At 37.7% G+C, this 25,168-nt stretch overlaps 1 protein-coding gene across 2 annotated transcripts in view; it reads right to left on the bottom strand.

Annotated features, from left to right (window-relative positions):
- The window catches only part of LOC108423776 (fibrillin-2), a 108,267-nt gene that overhangs the window by 61,052 nt on the left and 22,047 nt on the right, over nt 1–25,168 (bottom strand). Inside the window, exons 7-16 of one of the 2 annotated variants that reach the window (XM_017691317.2) lie at nt 20,345–20,470; nt 14,818–14,943; nt 10,133–10,285; nt 7,841–8,068; nt 7,228–7,365; nt 6,350–6,469; nt 5,753–5,878; nt 3,919–4,041; nt 3,608–3,730; nt 567–719 (exon numbers count right to left, since the gene is read on the bottom strand). In XM_017691317.2, the coding sequence (XP_017546806.2) occupies nt 567–719; nt 3,608–3,730; nt 3,919–4,041; nt 5,753–5,878; nt 6,350–6,469; nt 7,228–7,365; nt 7,841–8,068; nt 10,133–10,285; nt 14,818–14,943; nt 20,345–20,470 (1,416 nt within the window). Of the gene's footprint in view, nt 1–566; nt 720–3,607; nt 3,731–3,918; nt 4,042–5,752; nt 5,879–6,349; nt 6,470–7,227; nt 7,366–7,840; nt 8,069–10,132; nt 10,286–14,813; nt 14,944–20,344; nt 20,886–25,168 lie in introns of those variants that run through there. The other variant, XM_037547621.1, reaches the window with a different exon arrangement.

Below are 25,168 nucleotides of genomic sequence, written 5' to 3'. Positions count from 1 at the left end.
TACCCATCTGGACAGCAGCAGAGGGAGACATAAAAATGAAGGAAAGCTAAAAGAATTCCCTGTATATCTGCCTAAGAATACTCTAAGAGAGAAAATGCAAAAAAAAAGACAGATACATAAGGAGCCTTGCGGCATTAAGTGAATTAAAATGGCAGCTTAATTTCCTTCCTGAAGTGAGTATTAGAGAAATGCACTGGGTGAATGAGTGTACAGTTGCTTGGTTGGCCAGACACTCACCCATATATTTAGACTACTGTATTTCTCTAAATGATCTTGTTTCTTAACTTCATTGAGCCATGCACTCAGCTATATATAACATACATAAGGATCTATTTGAAAGTATGCAGAACAGCAACTTTACAGCAAACAGGCACAAACATTTAAAACCTACTAAAAAAGGTTTTTTACAAAAAGAAGGTCTGAATCTACTTAACCACAAACTCATTTTTTCCAGACAGAAAACAGACCACAAATGTAATTGCTCAATCAAGCAAAACAGCTGTAATATGGTGTATACATGTGTCAGGTTTGGCGAGGGCATAATTTGGGAGGAATTAAAGACATACCTGAGTCTAAGGCAGGGCATGGTTGGCAGGGCTCTCCGAAGCCATAGTCTGCACTAACACAGCAGCATGCCGACTTGGTGACCGCTGCATGGAAAGGCCGCACACATACTCCTTTTCTGATGGCTCCATAGCAGGTGCTGCGCATGTGTGTGTCTGGTGGCAGACAGACAGAAAAAAACACATGCAAAAATCTACAAATCTCCATTCCAAAAAAAGTAGGGACTTTTAAGTGAAATGCAAGTAGAAAGCAGTGATTTGTCCATTTTACCTGTATTTGGAATAAACGAGCACAAAGACCAGTTTTTAAGTTTTTTTTCTTGTCAACTTCATCATTTTAGGTAAATATTAAATAGATGTCTGCAACATTTTCAAAAAGTTGGGACAGGACCAGTTTAAGACTTGCTGTGAAACATGAAATCTTAAATTGGTGACATGCTTGGGTATTAAAGGAGCACCCAGGACTAGTGCTTTATGAGCAAGGATGGGTTGAGTCTTGCCACTTTGCCAAAAAAAGCATCAACGAACAAATCCAACAGTTTAAGAACAACGTTCCTCAGTGAGGAACCTCGATTGCAAGGTACCCTTTACTGTTCACATCATCAAAAGATTCAGGGAATCCATATTGTCATGATTGGCCCCTCCCAGGCCTGTCCATGTGCCTTTGTTTTGGTATCTGTAGTCCTGCCCCTCGTTTTGTGACTCCGCCCCTGATTGTTTTCACCTGTCCCTTGTTTTCCCTGTTGTATTTAAGCCCTGTGTTTGCACGTTGTGTTTGCTGGTCTTTGTATTGGTCGTTGTTTGATGTGTTGGTCTTTGTTTGAATCTTTGTTTGAATATTTGTTTGCTGTTGGATGTTTCGTTCAGTTCAAGTCAAGTCTAGTTTGTCTGTCATGTCTGTACCTGGATCTCTCTGTATTGGCTCTTTGACCCTGGACCGTTACGACCCTGATTTTGGATTTGCCCTCAATAAAAGTCGCTCACCTCCGCACATGCGTCCGCTACCTCGCTATATATATATATATATATATATATATATATATATATATATATATATATATATATATATATATATATATATATATATATGTATGTATATATATATATATATATATATATATAGAGCAATAGAGAGATAGAGAGCAAAGCTGAAAAACATGGGTGAATGGCCCTGACCTAAGATGGCAACTCATTAAAAACTGGCAAGCTTCTCTGACTGATCCCCATAGGGGCTCAGAAACTTTCACAAATCATTGTCAATAAAGACTGTTTATCACTGCATGCAAGTTAAAGCTGTACTGTGCACAGAGGATGTCTATGTTAAAAACATCCAGAAACGCTGCCGAATTCTCTGGGCTCAAGCTCATCTCAAATTGGACAGATGTCTAGTGTAAATTATGGTCTGACAAGAATAATGGACATTCCGTTCTTGGGCTGAAGAAGGAAAAGTCCATCTGACTTATTACCAGCATAAGGTTAAAAAACAGGTTTGTTCGTTCATTCCATCCATCCATCCATCCATCCATCAGTCCGTCTAAATAAAATGAAACATTAATCACTAATGCATTTTATGGGGACATTTCCTTGAGCTTATTGACTTTCTTCATGCATTCTGTGAAAATGCCCCTGTGATGAGACATGAAGAGAGAAAGTTCCAGTAACAGTGACTCTCTGTGAATCACATAGTTTAAGGCTAGCGAGGCAGTTAGCCTTAAACTATGTTAGTTGGCTCAGTTTTCAGCCTAAATGTGAAACATGTTGTTGACATCACATGATTTGCCTAGAGCAAAGGGATGGATTCAAGTGGGAGTGTGTGTGTTACTGTGTGTGTTTACAGGCACAACATCATCCCCTTCAAAGCAATTAGGATTTGTGTATTGGTGAGTGTGTGTATATGGAACAGATCTGCATGCAAGCTTGCATCTGGCTAACTGGATGAGTCAGTGTTTATATGGGTCTCGACCTATGACACAGTTATGACTTTAGCCTTACCAACAGAAGTGTGTGTGTGTGTGTGTTTCCTTAACACACTAACATTTGTACAGGGGCCTGGCAATACCAACCATATAAATATTGTTTAAACTTACTGTACTGTGCAAAATGCAAAAAGCCAACTTTTATTTTTTTAAATTTTCAATAAAAATGACCAGTAAGTGCAAGTTATTTGTCTTCTTAGGAGATAATTCTGTGGAGGTTAGATGCAAGATAATACATTTGCAAAAGGAAGGTGAAAGCCAATGGAAAATAAGTCTGCAGTCCAGACCTGTCACTTATTAAAAACATTTGCCACATGAAAAGAGAAATTTGACAAAGGAGATCTTAAACTATTGAGCAACTGAAATCTTGTATCAAGAAAGAATGGAAAAATCTCACTTTCAAAACAGCAGTTGGTCTCCTCAGTTCCCATTTGCTTACAGAGCGTTGTTAAAAGAAGAGATAATCTAACACAGTGGTGAAGATGCCCCCATCACGTTGCTGGCATCAAATTTAAAATGGACACATATTTTTCAAAAAACAATACAATTTCTCTATTTTCAATTAAATATATGGGTTAAATGATTTGTACATCTTTGTTCTTCTTTTTATTTACATTCTGCACAGCGTCCCAACTGTTTTGCAAACATTGTTGTATTTCATTGCTGTCCAACCAAAAACAAGTATCTCCAAAATAGTAAATTTACAGAAGGGGGCAAAAACATTCTTTACTTTTAATGGAAGAAGTTTTTATTCTTTCATTATTTTGGAGCACATCTGTTGGTCCAATCATCATCAATTTTTCACACAATATAAAGGATATCTGCTGAGGTCAACCAGATCTGCTCAAATGATGCAGAAAAGTAAAAACTGCAAAAAATTGAGATACATGTTTTTCATTGGACAGCGATGATATGCTCTCTGATTTTTTCCTGTGGCTGAAAAAAAAATCAATGGCCAAGCTGACTTCAAGTTAAACAGATGAAGGGTGGTCTCTGACGGTGCAGAATATGTGCTGTATACTGAAAATAGTGAGAGATTAAGTGAGGGTGTTTTTTATTTATCCTTACCCACACATGAGCGTCCATCAGGCCCAACGGCAAGTCCTGCTAAGCACTCACACCTGTAGGAACCCTCTGTGTTTATGCACCGCCCATGCATACAGATGCCAGGAGTCAGGCACTCATCAATATCTGAGAGAATGATTATTTCATTAAACATACACACCACCAAACATCACTAAACATAAAACACTAAAGCAACAAACATTTCTTAGCACTAAAAACAGTGAATCAAATTTCATCCTGCCTGAGGTTAAAGACAGCTTCAAGTACAGTTTTAAAGCAAGTGACATCAAGTTATAATGACCAACAAACCGCACCTGTGCAGTAGCGCCCACTAGAGGCTAATGTGAAGCCATGTTTGCACACACATTTGAAGCTGCCATCTTCATTGATGCACATGCCATTCAGGCACATGTTTGTTACGGCACATTCATCATGGTCTGTGAGTTGGAAAAAAAAAGAGGACATTTATAAATGAACACCATTGCAAAAGATGTTTGGACTGCTGAATGCTGAGACACACTGACCTTCTTCAAATACATGCCTTTATAATTTTTAGCCTAGATGGATTTTAATGGATGAAAGCAGCAAGTTCAAATGCCGACTTAGGACAATATTGGTACAACTGCAGTAGAATCACTGACACAACACAAATTCAGAATGCATTGCTGTTTGCTTATTCGGCGTTCTAACTCAGCATTTAGCACGTAAGTGTACGGGCCTTTCAGCCAGTTGTTCTGACACAACTCTGGCTGTTAGTGGCCTGGCACTTACAGTTCTGTGCAAAAGATTCAGGCACCTGAGAAAATGAATAGTATATAAAGCCTTTTATCTGGGCAGTAAGCATTTATTTGTTTTAAAAGCACCTAGCTCCCATAAAATAATTCCAAACAAACAATATATTGTAATGTGATGTCTGTTAGTGTGTTAGCTTAAACATTTCCAAAGCTCTCCCAGTGTATATACCTGCTTCAGCCAGTCATCCCTTCATTAAATTAAGCCAATTAGGTTGTGAGGGAATTTACGCAGGGAAAAAAAGTACATTCAAGAACAAAAGTTTAAATGATTTTCATACATGCCTAAAATTGTTGCCCAGAACTGTATAGTACTATAAAGTTCAGATGTTAATATGGTTAATATGTTCTTTTCTGTTTACAATTACACTGTACTTTTCAATGGGGGACTAAAATTTGCCCACACAATACCCTTTTTTCTGCCTATGCAAATACAAATTATGCACTACAATTTCTTGTTAGACTGGATGGGACTTTTACTGGCATTCTGTGGAGCTAGGCCAACCTCGCAACTAAGTACACAATTGTGGATGAAACACAGATGGGTTGAAACTTTAGTTATTTCTGCTGTTTTAATATGCTGACAAGCTTTCTCAGTGCCATAGTTCATTTATTTGATTTAATAAGAACATGATTTAAGCTGAAAATTCATAGATGTTTATTTAGTTTGTGTGTGTTTTTTTTTTAATTGTAAAAATCAATAATAAGAGCTTATCGGTCCCAAATGCCCCCTGAATGGGCTTGTGCAGTTGCTTGGAAAATAATCACTGTTTGTCCAATGATAAAGAAAACCTTGTGTATGTTTTATAGCGATAGAAACAAGGCAGGACAGAAAGCTCTGACCTGTCATGATCTACACATGCTGAAACATTTCACATTTCAATGCTCTCTAGCTCTTCTGGTGGCAGATTTATATGAGTTCTCCAGCGAGACGTGTTAATTACTGTTACAATTAACATAATAGCCACAAGCTGCAGGGGAATTGTCACAGTAGTTACTGAGAAGAGTTACTTGCTGCTCTTCTTCAACTTCATAACCAATTTATGTGGAAGCTATACAAATTCTGAGATGCTATATTAATACTGCTGCCTTGTATTTGAAAAGCAGTGATCTACTCTCAAAGTCAATAACTTATCAAGAAATAAATTACTGTAAATAGATAATGTACACTGTGTAAGATATTATTGAATAAAATAACAGCAATTATTAATATGAGAAGTAAGGTGGAGCGTAACAAAACAGGATTAGGTAGAGGGGGAAATAAGGTTTCACATGGTTTGCAACCCTAGATAGGAACAGTATGGTTAAAAGATGGTGAGGAGTATAGCAGGTATAGGAAAGAGTGGTACTGCCTTACCTACGCAGTTCCTGCCATCAGGTGATAGCTGGAAGCCGGCGTTGCAGATACATCGGAAGCTACCTGCCACGTTAAGACAACGGCCGTTCTGACAAAGCATGCCGTTTTGCAGGCATTCATCAGTGTCTGCCAGGGGACACACAAGACCATATCAACAATGCTTCTTCAAGATTACAGTGTGTAGCTATAGTGAGTGTTTACAGAATGCTTTTAAATCATACCTTCATGTTTTGCTCTGATCATGACCATGTTTGTTATCACAAGGAGATAAAAATATGTGTATCTTTATAAAGGATCCAGACATTTAAAGTCCTAATTTTCAATATTATTAATTATATTTTAATCTTATAATCTAAATAAATGTAAATAAATTCCTCTCAGAACTCACTTTTACCATTACTTTTATCCTTTAATCAACAAACAAAATTGTCTTTGTAAAAAATGTTTGAGTCTACTACACATTTATCCACATTGTTTTAAGTACTTTTGTTTTCAGATGTGGAATTTCCACATCTTTTGTATAAAAGCCCTGAAAAAAGCTCCTTAATCCATCACAATATATTCAATCTAGCAGGTGCTCCAGTGCTAGAGACTCACCAATGCAGGCCTGCTTGCCTGGAGGTCTTTGAAAGCCTGTATGGCACTTGCAGTAATAAGAGCCAGCAGTATTTACACAGTCTCCATTGGTGCAGGGGTCAGAAATGCACTCATCAATATCTGGGAACACAAAACATATAAAAGATGGAAACAAATATTTAATTATTCTACAAATGTGTATTTTTTCCAAACTATAAATGTTAGAGTACTAGCAAATAGGTTGGTCTCCATTTACAGGTTAGATTTGTAATTAAAAAACTAGAACACCACTCGCTCTGGTAAAAGGAGCACATGTTCCAAATAAAAGTTATTTACCAGAGTTCACAACAACAACAGAATAACTAGCAAAAAGAAGAAAATGGTGGCACTCTGAAACATAAATATTTATTTATTTATGTCATGGTTGGTTCCTCCCACTACTCCATGTGCCCCTTTGTTTTGATCTTCCATGTGCATTTGTTTTGGTTTTCTAGTCCTGCCCCCTCGTTTCATGACTCCACCCCTGATTGGCTCCACCTGTGTTTGCACCTGTCCCTCGTTACCCTTATGTATTTAAGCCCTGTGTTTTCCCCTCTCTGGTTACTGGTCTTTGCTTGAATCTCTGTCTGTGTTGTTTGGATGTTTATGCCTGTGTTCATTTTGTCATATCTGTCTCTCCTGCTCTCCGTATTGGCTATTTGAACCTGGACCATTTAGACTATGACCCTGGATTTGACCATAATAAATCTCGCTTGTCACCTCACATGCGGCCGCCTCCTCGCTCCCCGTTACAATTTATTTTACACTCTATTACACTATTATTTGAATGAAAAACCTGACAATCTTCCTCCTATTTTCCTTTATTCCAAATATGCACATAAAAATAGAATTATCATTACCTGAGCACTCTAATTGACTGTCCACTTTGTAGCCAGCGTTGCACTCACAGCGGTGACTAGACCCCACCGGGATACAGCGACCGTTGAGACACAAGTTAGGCATCAGCAAACATTGGTTGACGGTCTCATTTAGACTAACTGGAACACAGAAGAAACACAGGAGCTGGTAAGGAACTGGGCATGGCATTCATGCTTAATCAGAAATATCTGTGAACTTTAGCTACAATATATTCAAACAAATAAAAGATGTTTCTAGGACATGTTTCTGAGACTATGTTTCTATGATCATTTCTACCAAAATATACTCAGGACTTTGTGTTTCCTCATCAGATAATTCACTTCACATCATTTGTGAAATATTTTGTGTCTTCTCTCTTATTCACTTTGTTGAAAGCTGTTAATCGTTTTCATTAGTCTAGGAACAGTCTAACAATACGTTTTCCAAATAAAGACATTTAAATTTTCCTAGATTAAAAGTCTATAACATAATTCATATAACCCCATTTCACAAATACATTGTTAAATGGTTTTAATCCCAGACTGACATTATCAGCCTCCGAAAACTCTTCTTGATGTTGTTGCTATTGCTGTTGATTTGCAATGTTCAGTTTACCAACAGGTCCTTGGGGTCTTTGTCCATTTCCATTTCCATTAGGGGGAATATGAGGGATCTGTGGGATCTGTGGGATCTGAGGAATCTGAGGAATCTGAGGATATATGTGACCGTTCACAGTGGAATCGTATCCATTGGGTTGAGGAATTCTGCCCCCTAAAATGCCAGTGTCCACCTCTGGATATCCTCCCACCGCTGCTCCCTCTAAACACATCCTGCGGAATTCATCTGGGGGATAGAAGAAAAAGATCCAGACATGTGTGATGATCTGTAATACAGACCGGTAACCAAACACTGATACAAGCTGGTCAGACTCCTAAAACATATGTTAGTTATCCATTTTCATCATGTGTTTTCATTTTTGCCTTTTCTCTTTGAATCTTTACTTGCACAGAAAAAAGACAGCTGTGATTACAGGCTTTGTTGTACAGTAATTGCCTGATAAAATAATAAAATTGACTTAGGTCTGCAGACTGTTCACAAAGGACATAGCATTATGTTTAATGAATTTATGCATTTAGAACCTTCCTTCATATAAATGATATAATTCAAAACCATAAATAAGCATTCTCTGCACATATGTAGCAGTTTAAGATATGTTCTCAGCTGAGACAGAAATGCAAAGCAACAGTTTAAAAGAGGAGCAAAAAAATGTTATTTAAATGTACTGTTCTTCTATTACTGCAAGAATACTGTTCTTCTTTACCGTCATTACCATAATAGAATCTTCATATGATAACTTCATCATAGTAAATATGCTACAAGCCAACAGTTATTAACCATTACAACATATATTTATAATCAACATAATCAACTACATTAAAGATATAAATATTCTATAAAATATGTTATTGTTTAACAGTGACTCTTATATGGGAAATTTGTATGATTGTATGGGAAAATCCTTAATGCTTTTTGTTGATAGCACTCCCTCACCAGTCTTTGATATTTAACATATTTAATTAGTTAACTCTTCAGTTAAGCTTTCAGAAACATCAGTGAATGTCAAAATCTGGTAGGTATAATTAGGCAACCCACAAAGACCCAGTATGGCTGAAAGTTTCCATTCCAACAAAGCAGGAGAAGACATAACCAGTTATGACTAAGTTGGTTTGAATGAAAATCTGCAGCCACACTGTTCCTTTCAAAGATTGGACACCCCTGTAGCGGAGGACAAACATGGTGTTTACGTACTTGACCTATCCTGCTTTCAATTAACTACAACAAGCTTGTTATTTACTGGAACAGACAAGGCATGTTTTTAATGGCATGTGGCTCATGGCAAAAAGCAAAAAACCAAGTTTTGAATGTGGCAGCCACACATGTCTAACATAATCATTCTCTTGACTTGGTAAACTTGGTAAACATGCTTTAAACTGTGATTGCTGCATGTAGTCTATATTAGTTCACACTGATAATACAAGAGCACTTTGTGAGCAAGAGTGGTGCAAAAATGGAGTGGTTTCCGTGTATGATCTAAAACATGGTCTGTGGGGGGGGTAGGGGGGGTGTGTGTGCTTCTGTGCTTGTTATTGAGGGGAACTTAAATCTGCTATTCTGTCCCATATCACTACTGAAACACAAAAAGGTTTAAGAGCCTTATTTTAGCCACACTCCTGCATTTTAGAGCAGGAAGCGAGTCTGCATCCCTGTCCCTCAGGGCTGCATGGTGAGCAGATAGATGAAACTGTTTTGAAGTAATTTTTGTTGTTTTGAAAATCAGTGTGTATCATAAAGAACTGTCATTACTGAACAGATATTTTTAGCATTTTTATGAAAAATATTGTGAATTTATGTGTGTACAATTGTTCAAAGCTATGTTCACTAATCATGTACTGGCTAGTGCTTATATTGATATTTGGTAAAGTTTGCGCACTGGTATGATTTTGCTAATAGCAAAATGGAAATTTCATTCATTTTTTAAAATAAAATAAACATAATTAAGGTATAGGGTCACTCAAAGCAAAAGTCTAAACTCCAAATCAATTAAAATGTGTTTTCCACTCTCACTTTGAACCAATTTGGTAGAATGATCCATGTACTCATTGTTACAGCCTTTTCTCAACCCATTCGTCCCCACACTGCAAATCACCAGTGGGTTGCGACCCACAGGTTGGACACCACTGTTATAGACTATTTCCGATACCATAGAAGTTCAGTGTTAAGAAACAACCACAGTTACCTCATAAAAAAAATAAAATTTCATGTGCATTTTTCAAAGCTTGTGTCACTTCCAAACATTTGGCTTGTAGTGTATGTGGAAGTAGCTGAATGGTGAAAGGGAGACTTTACCAGTTCCACGGATCGGGCACATTTCTGGAATTGTCCCTCTGGCCCAGCAGCGGCCTCTATCGCAACAGCACTGCGATTTAGTGAGGCGTCCAGTCATCTCCTGAGCACAGCGGCCACTCAACACTGCTGCAAAACAGGAGCCTGTGTGCTGACCTGAGACAAATACACACATACACACAGTTTAACCATTACTTCTTCCTTTATGCTACCAGCATCACAAACAGACGACAGCTACACATGAGTGAGTGAAGGCCTTTATTACCAGAGGTAAACTGCACAAAAATCATATTTTTTTCAAAAGAAAACTATTATTTGAAAGAGGTCATAAGAATTAGTCTTTAATTAAATTTGCTGTGTATATCTGCACAGCTCTATGCTTGAAACTGGAATAAATCTTTTTTGGGTGGGTGGCGCATGACTTCAGTGTCCAAAATCAGCTCAGTATGTGTGGCTCCAGACGTTAATTCAAGTGAGCAAACTGAAAGGCACTAGTGAAACATATTTTCCAGCTCAACGCTCTCTAATCAGCCCATTTATCATGCTGCTCATCAGCGTATGATTTGACCCTACCTAATCCGTAATAGTTACAGTATGTACTCTATTTTCATATTAAAACTTCAGGGCCATCACATTGTGCTGTAAAAATACCTTGGTATCAGAACCACAGTGGGCCATTCTCAAGCCCACCTGTGAACTCTCAGACAATTTTAAAACACACTGCAGAAAATGTAAAAGCACAAAAAACCTATCATCACCTCACATGACTCCTGTGCTTACTCTGTAAATCTACTTCTATAGCTCTTGTTCCCCATATCAGCTGGCTCTCTACTGGCCTCTCCATCAATCACTGCACACATCTCTCTCTCTCTCCACAGTGGGTGGAGGCGCTAAGCTCTCTTTACTTTGTGAATACACCCCCCTGATATCAACAGTGTGGTGTGAAAGCCTCCCAGCTGAAGATGGCTTCACTTCCTGCAGTATGTAGGTCAGTCAGCCCCTGAAACGGGTGTTTTGTCTGACATCTGTTGCCTGATATGCTGTTTGCACATGTGATCTCATGGATTCATGAAAGCCAAGTGCTTTATTTTCTAGACCTTTCACAGACTCCAAGCTAGAAATATGCTTTCAAATATGCTTTGTGCTCAATTCTACCCATTTTCAATTAACCCCTTACTGAATATTAAGTGTTAAAATTTAAGACTCTTAAGACTAATAACTAATTAATAAGCCTGCAGTTTAACCCTTAGAGGTCAGGGTGCTATTTTCATTTGATGATTTTACTAAAACATAAATAGGCGATGACAGTAATTAGACACCTAACTACACTGTTTTTATGATTTGTGTGATATAGATTGAAAGTCCAGGATCTGTACTTCAAACATTATTTATCTGCCTGTTTAAATGAGCTTGTCTAAGTACTAATAAACATTAAACTACACTATGCCTTATTATCATTTGCAATAACCATGACTTTCTAAGGATTATGGGGATAAAGCCAGACATTAAGTATTCATAGTCCTTAGTGGGGTTGACCAATATGTGTTTTTTGGATTTACATTGAGATCAATTATTGGTAGGCAAAGAGGCTGAAAACAGAAATCCTGGGAGAATATTCCTTTTTCCATAGATTTGAAGTTTATAGTTTGAGCATTTATAGGATCAATTCGAACATGAAATATGAACTTTCAATAGGCATTAGACAGGCACCAAGGTCTATATAACGATTCTCTCATTATTACTGTCATCATTTTTGATTTTTGCAGAGGTTTTTTCCTGTACCTATAAATACTTGTTGATTAAGTATTCGGTCTGTTTCTCTGGGTCTTGTAAAGTTATTAGTTGTAAAAGCAAACGCAAAACCTGACATTCTAATGTCTAAAGACACAAAATTTCATTACAGACGATGGGATGCGTCCAAACAAGGAAAAAGAAACTTTTAGTCTGCACACCACTACTGCAGTTTTGAATGGCTGTGTTCTATATGTCATATTAGCTTGTGCTAACACATGAAGTACTAATCTCTGTGTATAAGCACATCCCAATCACTGCATCCCTCTTGGAGTACTCATTACGTAACACCACCATGCTCAACATGCTTGGAGGTGGGTATTTATTTGCCCAGTTCTGACCACGTGATCTTGCAGATGCTTTTGATAAGCTAGCACTCCTTACTATTGAAAGAGCTCCTTAAATGGTCGAGCTCCTCGGGAGTCCCAGAGCTTTCTAAAAATGGTCATGAGTCAAACTGAAATAGAAACACTTCAAGACTAGCCTTAAAACGTAGTGTAAACAGAATCCCGGAAACTGCACCCCTGACTCCCCTGCTGATACTACTGCACCCCCACAAGTTGATAATGCTCAGTGGAGATTAAGACCAAAGAGCCTGAAAGATCAGTGCTTTTGCAAGCCTGGTCTTATCTCACACTGCATATCATGGCTCCACTAATGGATAGGCTTTAAGAGTGAAAGGGACACTAGCCAGGTCGGCAAATGATGTGGCTTTAGAGTACTGCCCTACCACTCAAATCTACCAAAGATTATAGTGATGAATAATAAAGAGTCAAACAATAAACAGCAATACACATAGACTGCCCCTAGACTGCTGTTGGATGAATTTCGACTGTAACTTGCTGTGACTGTTTTAGATAGTTTTATATGGCTTTTCAGCAATATTATTTACTTTCACGTGAGGTCTCTACTGTGTGTGTGTGTGTGTGTGTGTGTGTGTGTGTGTGTGTGTGTCTTACCAGGTGTGTGTCTTACCATCTTACCATCTAGCTATATAAAGCCACACCACACTCCTGACTTCTATGCAACAGTACTGCCTTTAATAAGCATTTGTAGTAGTTCAGCACTCATATTCAAGAAATCTTATTCTTTGTTTTTACAAAGTCTGATGTCAAATGTTTTGAAGTTTACAAAAGTTTTGCTGGAATTTACTAGTTGTAGCCACACTGGTACAGAAGGGTCTTTAAAGCTAAATCCCTGCATTGATTGAAATAGTTGGCTGGTGTGTTTAATATGTTGCTATCAAACAATGCCAACAACAACAAATAAACAGCAAGAAAAAATGGCAGCTGAACTTCAAAGTGTATTCACTGTCATCTACTGGGTGAAATAATGTATTATTTAAAGTGTGTTATTTCCTCAAATGGCTGTAAAGAGGTTTAAGTTTAAACATACAGTACATTCTGTATTAAAGGGTTCAATAAATGAAGGTTGGTCTCAGACCTGTGCACGGTACTGTATATGTGTGTATACACAGTGGCAATCTGGCCATTGTAGCTAGGAAATATAGTTCAAGCAGGAGGAAAAAATACCAGTCGTAACGCACATTTCTGCAAGCACCTCTATAGCATTGTAATAGTATTTTAGTGCTAAGCTAACAGCAATTCACAGGAACATCAGGCCAGACCAGGTCAGACAGTATAAAATATGTTTTTTCATCATCAACAAATCACTGTTGTGAGTGTAATGAGTAATTTATTTGAACTTCGTTACCCTTCTGATGGGTATTGTTTTCTCTCTCAAGCTGGAATGCTGGGTTTGTTTGGGAGGTGGAGGGGTGTAATTGCAGGCTGAGGTCCAGCTGCTGACATTATGTGATCTCTCCATCATATTCTACCCAGGCAGCGCATTCTACACTTGCCTCAACAAGCACTGCACAAAATTCTAAAACTGCGCACATGCAGACACCCAGTGGAGTCCAAAGCCCAAGTGAGAGAGGTCTGTGACATACTTTTACACAAATATGTCCCTACATATGCATGAAGGTATAGTTTCAAGTATGCTTATGTTTCACAACTAGGTTTGATGCTTTAGACTGAGACAGAGGTAGTATTTCTATAGAGCAATATCTTTCCACTATAGCAGTGATTGGGAAATTGAGAATATCTTTGTCCTGTACATTTTACTGTTTTATTGACACCCATTTCCATTCAGGAAGCACTTGTTAATTAGCTGATTAGTTAGGTGTGTTAGTGCAGCGAAAAACACCAACATGTGCAGGGCTGGTCCAGGACCAGTGTTTGGGAAAAACTGTGTATGCGGGCCAAAGTTTACTGACATTTGCAATATACAACAATTGCAAAAAACAAAACAAACTGACAACCTGTTCCCATTTATTCACACCATAACTTACAAAACACATGAACAAAAATGTAAATAAAAAATTAACAGAGAACATGGGGGATTGAGTAACACATTACTTAAGGATAGTGTTCTATTTTATATGATACCTAAAAATGTCTTTAAGAGCAGCAGCAATAAACCTATAAAGGTTTATAAAGGTTTATTCGAAGAAGCATCAATTGTCATAAAGGCTGCTTTTGTGATTTCACACAGGAAAGTGTAACGACAACTAATGCTTGCTAAAATCAGTCTTCATAAGTTTTACTTAGGTTGCCATGAAAGGCTTACATAGGCATTGTGGGGCCTTTTGAACAGTGTTACCAAACATACTGGCTTAATTCCAAATGGAAGGCAGAAAATCTCTTAAGATACTGTCAGCAGCATCGTCCTCAAATTCCACAAATACTACAAATTTCATCTTTTTGAAAAAATATATAGACTCACTAAGAACTACAGAAGATTCTGTAGCACAACTTGGACTCATTTTTAATAAGAAATATGCCATATTCCTCCCCATGAATGTACAGGCAGAGAGATGTAATTTCTACACTTACCAAGGCAACGAGTCTTGTCAACAGACAGCACATATCCAGATGGACACACACAGGAGAAGCTGCCGACTGAGTTGGAGCACTGTCCTCCTTCACACACGCGCGAAACAGTGGAGCACTCATCCACATCTGGGGAAAATTGGAGATGAGAAACATTTCAGAATTGTGATCGCATGTTATTTTTGGTAACTCTGATCTTTCCAGAGTAAACAGAGTGTTAGCCAAAGGAAGATGTTCACATTTAAACTAAACTTTCTATTTGATGGCAGGTGTCAATTTGAACATCATTCGGACACACAGACAGGTGCAAAATGACGGTATAATCTGAATAAAAAGCCTCAGTAAGGTGTTGGGACACCACAATCTACCAGAAAAGCTTCAATGTCCCTTTGTATAGATTCTAGTACAGATTCTTTGCATAGTCTCTGGAACTATACTGGAAGGATAGAACAGCATTCTTCTGTAAGATATTCTTTCAATTGGTGTTTAGATGATGGTGGTGCAGATTGCTATCTAACGTATTGGTCTACATTATTTTTATACTCAGCAAACCAGTCAGGGACTTCTCATGCCCTGTGGATGACCATCAGAATAGAAGTGTTTCATCAGTCAGAATAATTTATACCCTAAAAACCCTCTAGACATTAACCATGCCAGCAAAATGATCAGTGTAGGGGTTAAGCGTTGAGGTCTGTACTGTTTTCTTGCTAGATGATAGATGACTCATATGACTATATCACTTTTTTCCACATCTCTGTAGACCAGCGTTTGTAGTTTGTGTACCACTCAACTCTGAAATGTGCATTTGCCATTGTAATAAGGGCTTTATGCACTGCAGCTCTGCTGTAATATCTCTCTCTTTGTAGTTGTGGAAGGACTGATTCTTGCCTGCACAGTCTTATCACACACTGCACTGACAGTCATAGTCACTTGAGGAACAGCTGTTCTCCTTATTTTACACACTAATACTTGCATTCATTTGACCATAATTTCCAGCCCTGGAAGTTTCTCTCACCTGTGCCTCAATAGTGAACCCTCTTTCAAAGTCATATCAGCCCTGATATTAATTTACATATTTTCCTCTTGCCAGCTTGACCCAAAACTGTGCCATGCCAGAGTGTGGTAGCATGTTAACTGTTAAATGTATTACGCATTACACCTGTCTGGAAGCAACTGCACTCACTGTGTTTCTCCACTCAGTTATTCAGCTTTTTCATTTAAGTTTTACCTCTCTGTATACTCTACATAAATGTTGTTGCTTGCACAACATGTTGCTGTAATAACTAAACCTTGCTGAAACTGTAAAGGAGAAGGACGAAACTATTAAAACTTTATTAATTTAAACGCTTTTTAAATACTTTAAATTCTTGAAAGGTGTCAAACATACAAAATAAAAATAATGGTGATATACCAGTGATGATATATAAACCAGGAAACACAATATGCCACTTATACACCATGACGAGGAAAGTTGAGCTCTTGGCTTGAGCTGAAGGCTGGCAACAGAGCAAAGTGATTCCCCATGTTTACCTCCATCATGTGAACTGTGCTCTCAGTGCTGGACTGTTAGCTGAGTAAACTACAACTAAGCAGCACTAACATGCAGCATTTCCCAAAGGGAGAACATTTCCCAGAAAGGAAAGTATCTAACCACACTGAGTTACAACAAGCCCTCTCTGACACTACATTCTAGTTTGGTTTTGGATTTGTTAAACTTACAAATTGCGTCTGAGTTTGTATTTATTTGGAAATTTGTTGTGATGTGTTGTGATGCTTTATTGTCTTTTGTAAAGACAGCGTTCGTGGACAACATGATTTATCTGTCTTGATTTATTTAGCATTTTATTTCCATTAAAGTTCAGAGTGCAACTGTTAATATTGTTTTTTTTTTAAAAAGTGCAATAAACTTTGGAAATTATAAAAAACTTGTGGTCAGCCACACAACATTAGTTTGCGATTAGCGTAAGCGACAACTACTCGTTTCAAAACCATAAGGAAGCGCTATTTAAAGCGTTAAGATAATGGCTGTGGAAAAGGGATACTTTTAGCCTGACAGGTGGCATGGAGATGAAAGAAGGTAGCAATTAACCCTTCACAAGTCTGGAAAATGCACTGAAGTACTGTGGCCATTGTTTCTGAATGGCTCTTATAAAATATTTAGTGACAACATTAAGGGTTTTTTAAAGATTTTGACTGACACTATGTAACTAGTTATATACCATTCCAAAGCACCAGTAGTTCCCAGTGCAGAATCTGAGCTTCCCTTAATCATATCACATGTTTTGTAGCTCCTAACTCAACAGAGCCAGGATAGAAAACCCTGAAGAACTATGATCTCATAAGACGTGTCGTTAAAGACACTACTGATAGAACACTAAATCATTAATAATTTGTTCACTACCCTACTTAAAACAGCGTGCACTGCCCTGGAAGTCCACAATTTACTACATAAAAACTAACATTTTTACTATTAATAAGAAATGCACTAATCTAATATAACAGATCACTAAAGGCTTTAAAACTAATCTTTCATGGTCTTATGAGGACCCTGGGTACAAGCATCTTTGGAGCTTTTTAATTATTTAAATATGATAGAAGATTTTGGGCTAAGAGGCCTTTGTTTATTTTATTTTTACATCATAGATTTATTCTTAACAATGACTGCTATAAAAGTGTAACAGTACAATTTACCATTTTTTAAATGTAAAAATTATTTCTAAAAACTTATAAAAAAAACATTTTCTTAAAAAGAATAAGAAGAATAAAACTTTAAAAAGTGTTGCTCATCTGATGGCATCTTAACATCATTATGGTATATTAGACTCTACTCAATGTTATTGTACTTTGCAACTACGAAACCTTCCTTAAACAAGAAAACATCTGTACAATTTAATGATAGAAAACAATGTTAGAGCGGCGTGATTTGAAATGCATTGATCTAGAGAAACTTAAAGAGTCAAATGTTTATTGTTGGTAATAGGAACCAGATGTCTGAAGAGTTTACCTCTAAAAGTTACATCACAGTACATAATAACATGAAATAACTGCCCGATATTGTTCTGACATGGTTCTGGGATAAAGTTTTGGCCCTAAAAGATTATTATTATTATTATTATTTTTAATCTATTCATAATACAGTGGTACATGCAGGGCCCAGAAAGGTAAAATAGTACCCAAAGAAAACTCAGATTCACCATTATTTCTCCATGATCAACATTACACTTAAATTTGGAAGACGTGTGTAGATTCACCAGTGGTTTTGGGTAGTAAATAAAATGGCTATATTTGCACTGTAGACATTGCAACCCCTGGTTCCTATTACCAACAGCGTAAAGAAATCTAAGTCTATAAGCTTCTCTGTAAGAAGCTATTTCACATTAAACCACTCTAAATGCTTTGTTGTTTTTAAAAATAATTTGCATTATTTTATAAATTATGCATCCATTTTAAATAAATGGTGGAATTCCTCTTTAAGAGAGCACGGGTATCTGATCTGTACAAGTAAGTATCAGTTAAAGCTCTGAGATCAGGTATCAGAATCAGAAGCATGAAAGAGTAAATTGGACTGGTGCAGCCGTATCATTAATAAAGACTTTCCTCAACAATTCCATCATAAAAAAAGATTAAAAATGAAAACATAAATAACAAACAAAGCATCAGTTTGCGAAGTTCAACACCAGTGGACACCAATGAGGCATCCTGCTCTGGAACACAGTACTTGCCAATTTAAAAGCGTGTTATTTGTTCTGTCTAAGAAAATGTGAAAATGACAGACCTGAGTCAACAGGAATGTAGAGACAGAATTTCAGCAGTAAATCATTTGGGCCACTGTGACTCAGCAGCTTCAGGTAAAGATATTCTCTCACGAAGCTTTCTTTAAAAAAAATACTATAGTAATAGTAATCACCATTAACTCATCAATGTGTGCTGCTTTACTGCAATGCTGGCGTGACATTAAATATTGGGTACCTACTGTCGGTGGACTCACTGTTTACTAAACTATATAACACTCAATAAAATACAACAGCCAGAACAATGTTTCCATTTAGTTGATGCCATGGCTTATTTATAAAAGGTTAACATAAAGTCTGTTTCAGTTCCCACACCTTAAATAAAATCTCCAGACTCTGACTTTCTGTGTTCACACAAAAACAAACATGTTTATATCACATGAAATTCCCCGTAGGATTTCATTTCAACACTTCAACCTCATACCTGACATTAGCATTCATTGCTGGATAATGACCACCTTCTACTGCAACTGTGATGTCCAAAATCAAGATAAAATGCATCAGTCTGAGCCCTCATAATCTCTTCCACTTTACACCAGTTTACCTCCGGAGCTCTTGTTTGTTTGGTGCCATAGACACTCCGGAGTTCGTCTTGAGGCTTGAGGAAAGAGCACCGACCCACAGTAAAAAAGCATGGGTGTTTCACCAACTGCTCAGACATACCTGGAATCATTAGCGACCTGGTGCTGACATCTAACATAAACTGATCTACAAACTGCCTTGAAAGCGTAAAACTGTTAAAACATTTTATTTACAATATCAGAATCATAAAAGAAAAAGGAAAATAAACTTCTACAGTACCATGCAAAAGTCACAGACAATGACCACCTTCTGCTGCAACTGTTCATTCATTTATTTACAGTCAAAATGTGCATTAAGTTTATTTAGTCATTCATTTTTTAATGTTATGACAAGAGTAGAAAACATAATTGAAAACTGAAAAAACCCTGAACAATAATATAACATTAAATTTTCAGTATTTGATGTGTTTACCCTTTTCCTTTATTACAGTTCCATTCTTCTCTGGAGACTTTTTCAAAGTAATCTGCAGGCATATTTTTCCACATCTTCAAAGTTCAGTCTTAGTTACATTTTCTGCTGATTCGGTGATATTAAGGTCTGGACTCTGGAGTTGTCAGTCCACTGTTTTTAAAATGTACAATTTTTTCTTTATTTTTAATCTATTTCATTTTCTCACTGAGGGCTTCTTGACAGCTACAAAGCCTTTCAGACTACTAGTGCTGAGGTCTCTTCTCACTATAGAAGGAAACACCTGTGGATCTGAAGCAAGAGTGGAGCTTGATTTTCTCCTCTTGCAAAGATTTGAGAGCTTATTATATCTGTTGGTGATAGATCTGGTGGTCTGGCAGGTTGTTGGGAGTTCCATTTCCCCTGTATCTTTTAATAATTTTGTTGAACACCAATTCTGGAAACTCCTCTTTTTTCCTTTCTTAGGCAAGTGGATTATCTTACATCAAATCTCCTGAGAAAAATCTTTAGATTTCTATTCATTTTTCAAAATGAATAACTTGCGTACTTAATGGCTGTTTTGACTGGAAATTAAATAACTGAATGGTGATCTCAGATATTGCACAGTGCTGTACTGATAATTTGCTTATCTGAAGATAACTGGATGAGGCACAGGAGGGGCAATGAGGTCACAAGTCACGAGGAATTCAGTGTATGTATTTAATGATTAAGAAAGAAGAATGATGAAGTAAGCTCTCATCAGTACTCACCCTCACACTTATTCGTGCCTTCGTTCAGCCGATGGCCAGTAGGGCACTTGCACTCATACGAGCCCACAGTGTTGATGCAGTGTCCTCCTTGGCACAAGCCTGGCACAGCCTGGCACTCATCAACATCTGTACAAAGATGGATTACAGTCATATTCTGTACAAGACCCAATTCTCTCAAAAAATCCATAAATTGAGTAATGAGTGATGCCAAAGTATCACTGTCATAAAACACTGTCAGTTCTAAGGAGGAGTGCATGGAATCAGAAGAGCTGCATGGATCTGCCATTACACGCTTATATTATCACACACATATGACTATGAAAATAAACTAGCATACCTTTTGCCAGCAATAAGGCAAAGAAAAGCCAGCACATGTCTCTTTCAAAGACATACGATCTGGGATCTTTTTGAAATGTTAAACTAAAACCAAAGTAACTAATAGGAAACTAATGCACTTTGCTCCTTGCTTCATCACAGATAAAATTCTCAGATGTTTCTCACCATAAATTTCTCATAGCAAAATTCCATTCACATCATGTTTAGATTTATTACATACTGATAATATTTTTTCTATCCATATTCTTGCAAGAAAGCAAGAGGCTGCCTCCAAGAAATGCTTCAGTGAAAAATACAGTAGGAGAGTGACAATACTGTCTGAGACAGAAGTGCCATTCATGTGGCAGTAATATCCGCCTGCAGCCCACAGCCTGTGAAGAAGGGCCCCTTGTACCGAAAGCCTTCAGGCCATGAGTAGAAAGACTGCAGAGAATCAGGCAGCTGCTCAGTACTCTGCCTTGGCTGAGTGTTGAGTAGGTGAAAAAGTAGCTGGGTGTTAATCTGGGTACAAAGCAGGGTTCCATCAGGTCCCGCTGCAAAGGAACAAGGCCACACTTCAGTCTGCAGAAAGACGAGACAGGTGAGGTCACTGGAAAAGCAAAGAGGCTCCTTGGAGGTAGAGTGGGAGAAATTAGGGAGGGAAAATTGGGCGAGATCAAAACTGTGACTTTACATAGATAGGCCTTGCACAGGAAGGATGAGTGAGTGGTTCTGTTAGGAATGTATTACAGTGAGTCATCTTCAGAATCTGCTCTGTATATCATGGCTTCTAAATTAGTTCATTGAGAGCCACAGAGCCCAGCAAATGCAGCAGAATTAAACAAACATTAACTCTCCAAAAACTTGGGTTAAAAGTCATTTTCCAAAGTCATTTTCTCCTAGGGAAAATTTTTTTTTATTTTATTTTAACTGTAATTGCTGTAATGATGGATCAGCTCCACAGTACAGTTATACTGTATGCAGGCATTTTCAGACTGCAGCTAAAATTTACATTTACACAAAAAATTTTTTAAACACTCAGGGCCTGATGAACTGAGCTTGTTCCCCAGTTTCAGACTCACGAGGGTGGCACAAAAGTGTGAGGATCGTACAAAAGGTGTGGAGAGATATTGTGTGTCTAATCACATATTCTGCTCTATTAACTAATATTTAAGCAACACACTGTGACCAGCTTTGGGCTGATCTTCCTCTGCCTTTCAAAAACCAGACATTTATTTGCAATTGCAATTGAACAAGCCTAGAACACTGAATGTATGTTTACTATGACAATTACATAATTAAAATTTTCAGGATCAGCTGTAGGCATTAGAATATGCTCATTTATCAAGATGTGACTGCAATATGTGTATAAAGTCATTATTATTGCTTCACAAATTCTATTTTCTTAAATGGAGTAAAATAAGACCCCTATAGATTTCTCTGATGAGAAAGACCTTTAATACCACTCTCTCTTCACCACTGAACTTAATTTTCAGTTTTGTCTTGAGCTTATTGACAGTGTCATTATGTCACTACGTCTTTTAAACCCTACGGCTCATGAGTGAGCAGTCAGCAGACAGGGCTATGCACACTTTGCTTGATAAGCTGCAGTTTTCATAAACTGACCCTTATATTAAGGTGCATTGTGGCCACATTCGGCTGTCATGTCATGGGATATTTTCCAAGGGATATATTAGTATCTGCGCTCGTATGTACATCTGGCTCACAGACCTCAGCCAGGTTGGACTATGAAATTGACGCTTTCATATCAAAACCTAAAACTTCGTATCTTTTTTTTCTGCATCTATTATGTTACACTATTTGAAAATGATAGCTGACCTTTACATTTTGAGAACATTTCATGATGAATGGAGATGAATATTTTACTCCATTGAATGAGGTGTAAGGTAATATCTCTGCGAAAGAGATATTATGGTATAAAGCCATAGTTTGTGTGAAAGAGATACACATGACTGTACAGAAGTTTCAGGTGCCAAGATTTTATTTTAAGTTAATAAATAAAAAGCTATTTATCTAGTTTATTGACTGGTAAGCATTTATTTGCTTAGAAAAGAGTAATTTTATGTATGTCAATGTGTTAACATCATTACTTGTAAATATCATTCAATATATGCTTCAACTAATCAATACTTCAATGAATTCAGGTGTGCTTTTGGCAGAATTCAACAAATCGATGTGATGGTTGAAAGCATCGGAAACAAATCTGAAACCAAACTTGTGTGTAAAATACGTTGTATTAAGATTTATTTGAATTCATTCAAGCCTTTTACAGTGTTTTTTTAGTTTGCTTAGGTGCAAAGACTTTCACACAGCACTGTACGGTCAATCAAAGTTATTCCAGATGCAGTGTCAATGTTTGTGATGAGGCTTGCAGGGGAGAAAATAGTGTCTCAGTATACAATGTAACTCACTCAAAACTGTTACAATACGCAGAGCATCCTCTTTGAAAGTCAAGCCAAGATGTATATTGGAGGTATCAAAGAGTTGAGCTTCTCACTGGAGAAGAACATCAAAAGCACAAGGCACAGAGGCAGAACTCACCTGGCCATAAAAGTGGATTTCTCTTTGCTCACCGTAATCTGCTACCAGAACTGTTGCTTTCATCTCTTCACTTGCATTAGTTAAATGTAGAGATTACAGAGATTGAAGGGCTTGAAAACTGCTGTAATGCTACATAATGTTTCATTACACAAACTGACTGGATCTCACATAGAAGCAGTTTTGATGTGTGTCATTTTGCTGGCATCTAATGAAGCCCCAGACAATTCAGTTTGACAATGATTTAAAGTTGTTTGCTTAAATGAGCATCCAAAGTAAACAAACTCATTTGTTTTCGCCTTTTATAATCAAATCCAGGGCTGTGTGAGAAACGAATCACAATGGTACGAATCAAAACAAACCTAAAAAGCTTCCAAAAGTAAAATGTTATAAAAAGGAGAAAACATTATTAGAGCACTAATAATTCTGAGCCGCACAACAGTGCACATTCTACAGTCGAGAAAAAAGCAAGCAGGTTAGATACATTACACACCCAAATGTTTGTGGACACCTTTTCATCCAACATTGCTTCTAAGCTCAAGGGTATTAATAAAGAGTTTGTCCCTCTTCACTATAGTAATGGCTTTTACTGTTCTGGGAAGGCTTTAGACTAGATGTGGTGGCACTAGTGTGAGGATTTGGTTGCATTCAGCCTAAGGATCGTTAGTAAGGTCAGATACTGATGTTGGATGATTAGTTCTTGATCGCTCAAACTCATCCCAAAGGTACTGACTGGTGCTTAATCACTCTAGAAAATGCAATTCCTCTGCTCCACATTGGGCATGGTGATATTAAGCATATGTGCAGCTGTTCCAGAGCATCCTATTGCACTGGCAATGCTTCTATGGGGATCATACAAGCTGTATCTGCACAGTTGAATGCCTCTGTCAGGAATGATTGCACCTTCACACAGCTGAATTCACTAATTATAAGGGGTGTCTCAATACTTTTGGACATATTGTGTATATTAGGGGAAGCTAAAAACATTTACAGAATTTACACAATGTTTACAAGAGACTTAAAGGAAAGTTTTGCCATGGTTTACACAGTTTCCCACTCACCCCAGATGTACTCGACTAGCCAAGACATGTTTGGTGTCTCTTCTTCAGTTTAGCGCTGGAGCTACAAGACTAACATTGCTAACAAACACTACATAAGGTATGAAACTGTCACTGGGGCAGGACCCCTCTTGTCTCTGGGGTGATACCCTCAAGGGTATATCTTAGTACCTTTAGTCTGGGAACTGTGCTGAACTCCTTGTTAAGAAAGATGAATGGCCGAGAAACAACCAAAGAGAAGAAGATCTGAAGAACAAAGATTAAGAAATAAGTTCAGGCAAGGGTGCTTCAGCATTGAAAAGACCTCCCAGGGTTGATCGTATGATGTTTTAACAATGTCCTCTAAGAGCTGACAATCCTGAAGTTGTTCCATCTTAAATTGTAAAGCAGTTCCATTCTGGTGCCTGGAGCCCCTGAATGCAACTGCTGCCTTAACTACATCTGAGGTAAAAGAAACATTGAGGACACTTAATTTTCCCTGAACCATCTCTTTAATACAATGGGTTAAATATGAATGCCTACTTGTATGAAAGTGGATATTCCGCTGGCTTTGAAGTCTCAATTCTGCTCCCACTTTAAATATTATAGTATGCAGCACTAAGAGGCACTGAGCTTAGAAACGGATACAGAGAGAGCGGTGATTTGATAAGGCTAACTATCACACAGGACAATCCCAGTCTGTATTCTATATCAGGTGCTGTGTGTGTGGTGATTGCAGTGAAGAGTGGCTGTCAGTGCCAGCATAACAGAAGATCAGACAGAAGTCTAAGCTCACTCCAGCACACTGGCTCCTCCAGTTGTGCACAATCACAGGGGACTCACAAAGCCCAGTCTGTGCTGCTCATGCTTTGGGCACAGGATATCCACCCAGAGCTCACAGGAATCCTTCTTC

Source organism: Pygocentrus nattereri, chromosome 18 (genome assembly GCF_015220715.1).
Source record: "Pygocentrus nattereri isolate fPygNat1 chromosome 18, fPygNat1.pri, whole genome shotgun sequence".
Taxonomy (NCBI): Eukaryota; Metazoa; Chordata; class Actinopteri; order Characiformes; family Serrasalmidae; genus Pygocentrus; species Pygocentrus nattereri.
This window is presented reverse-complemented; position numbering and strand designations above follow the sequence as displayed.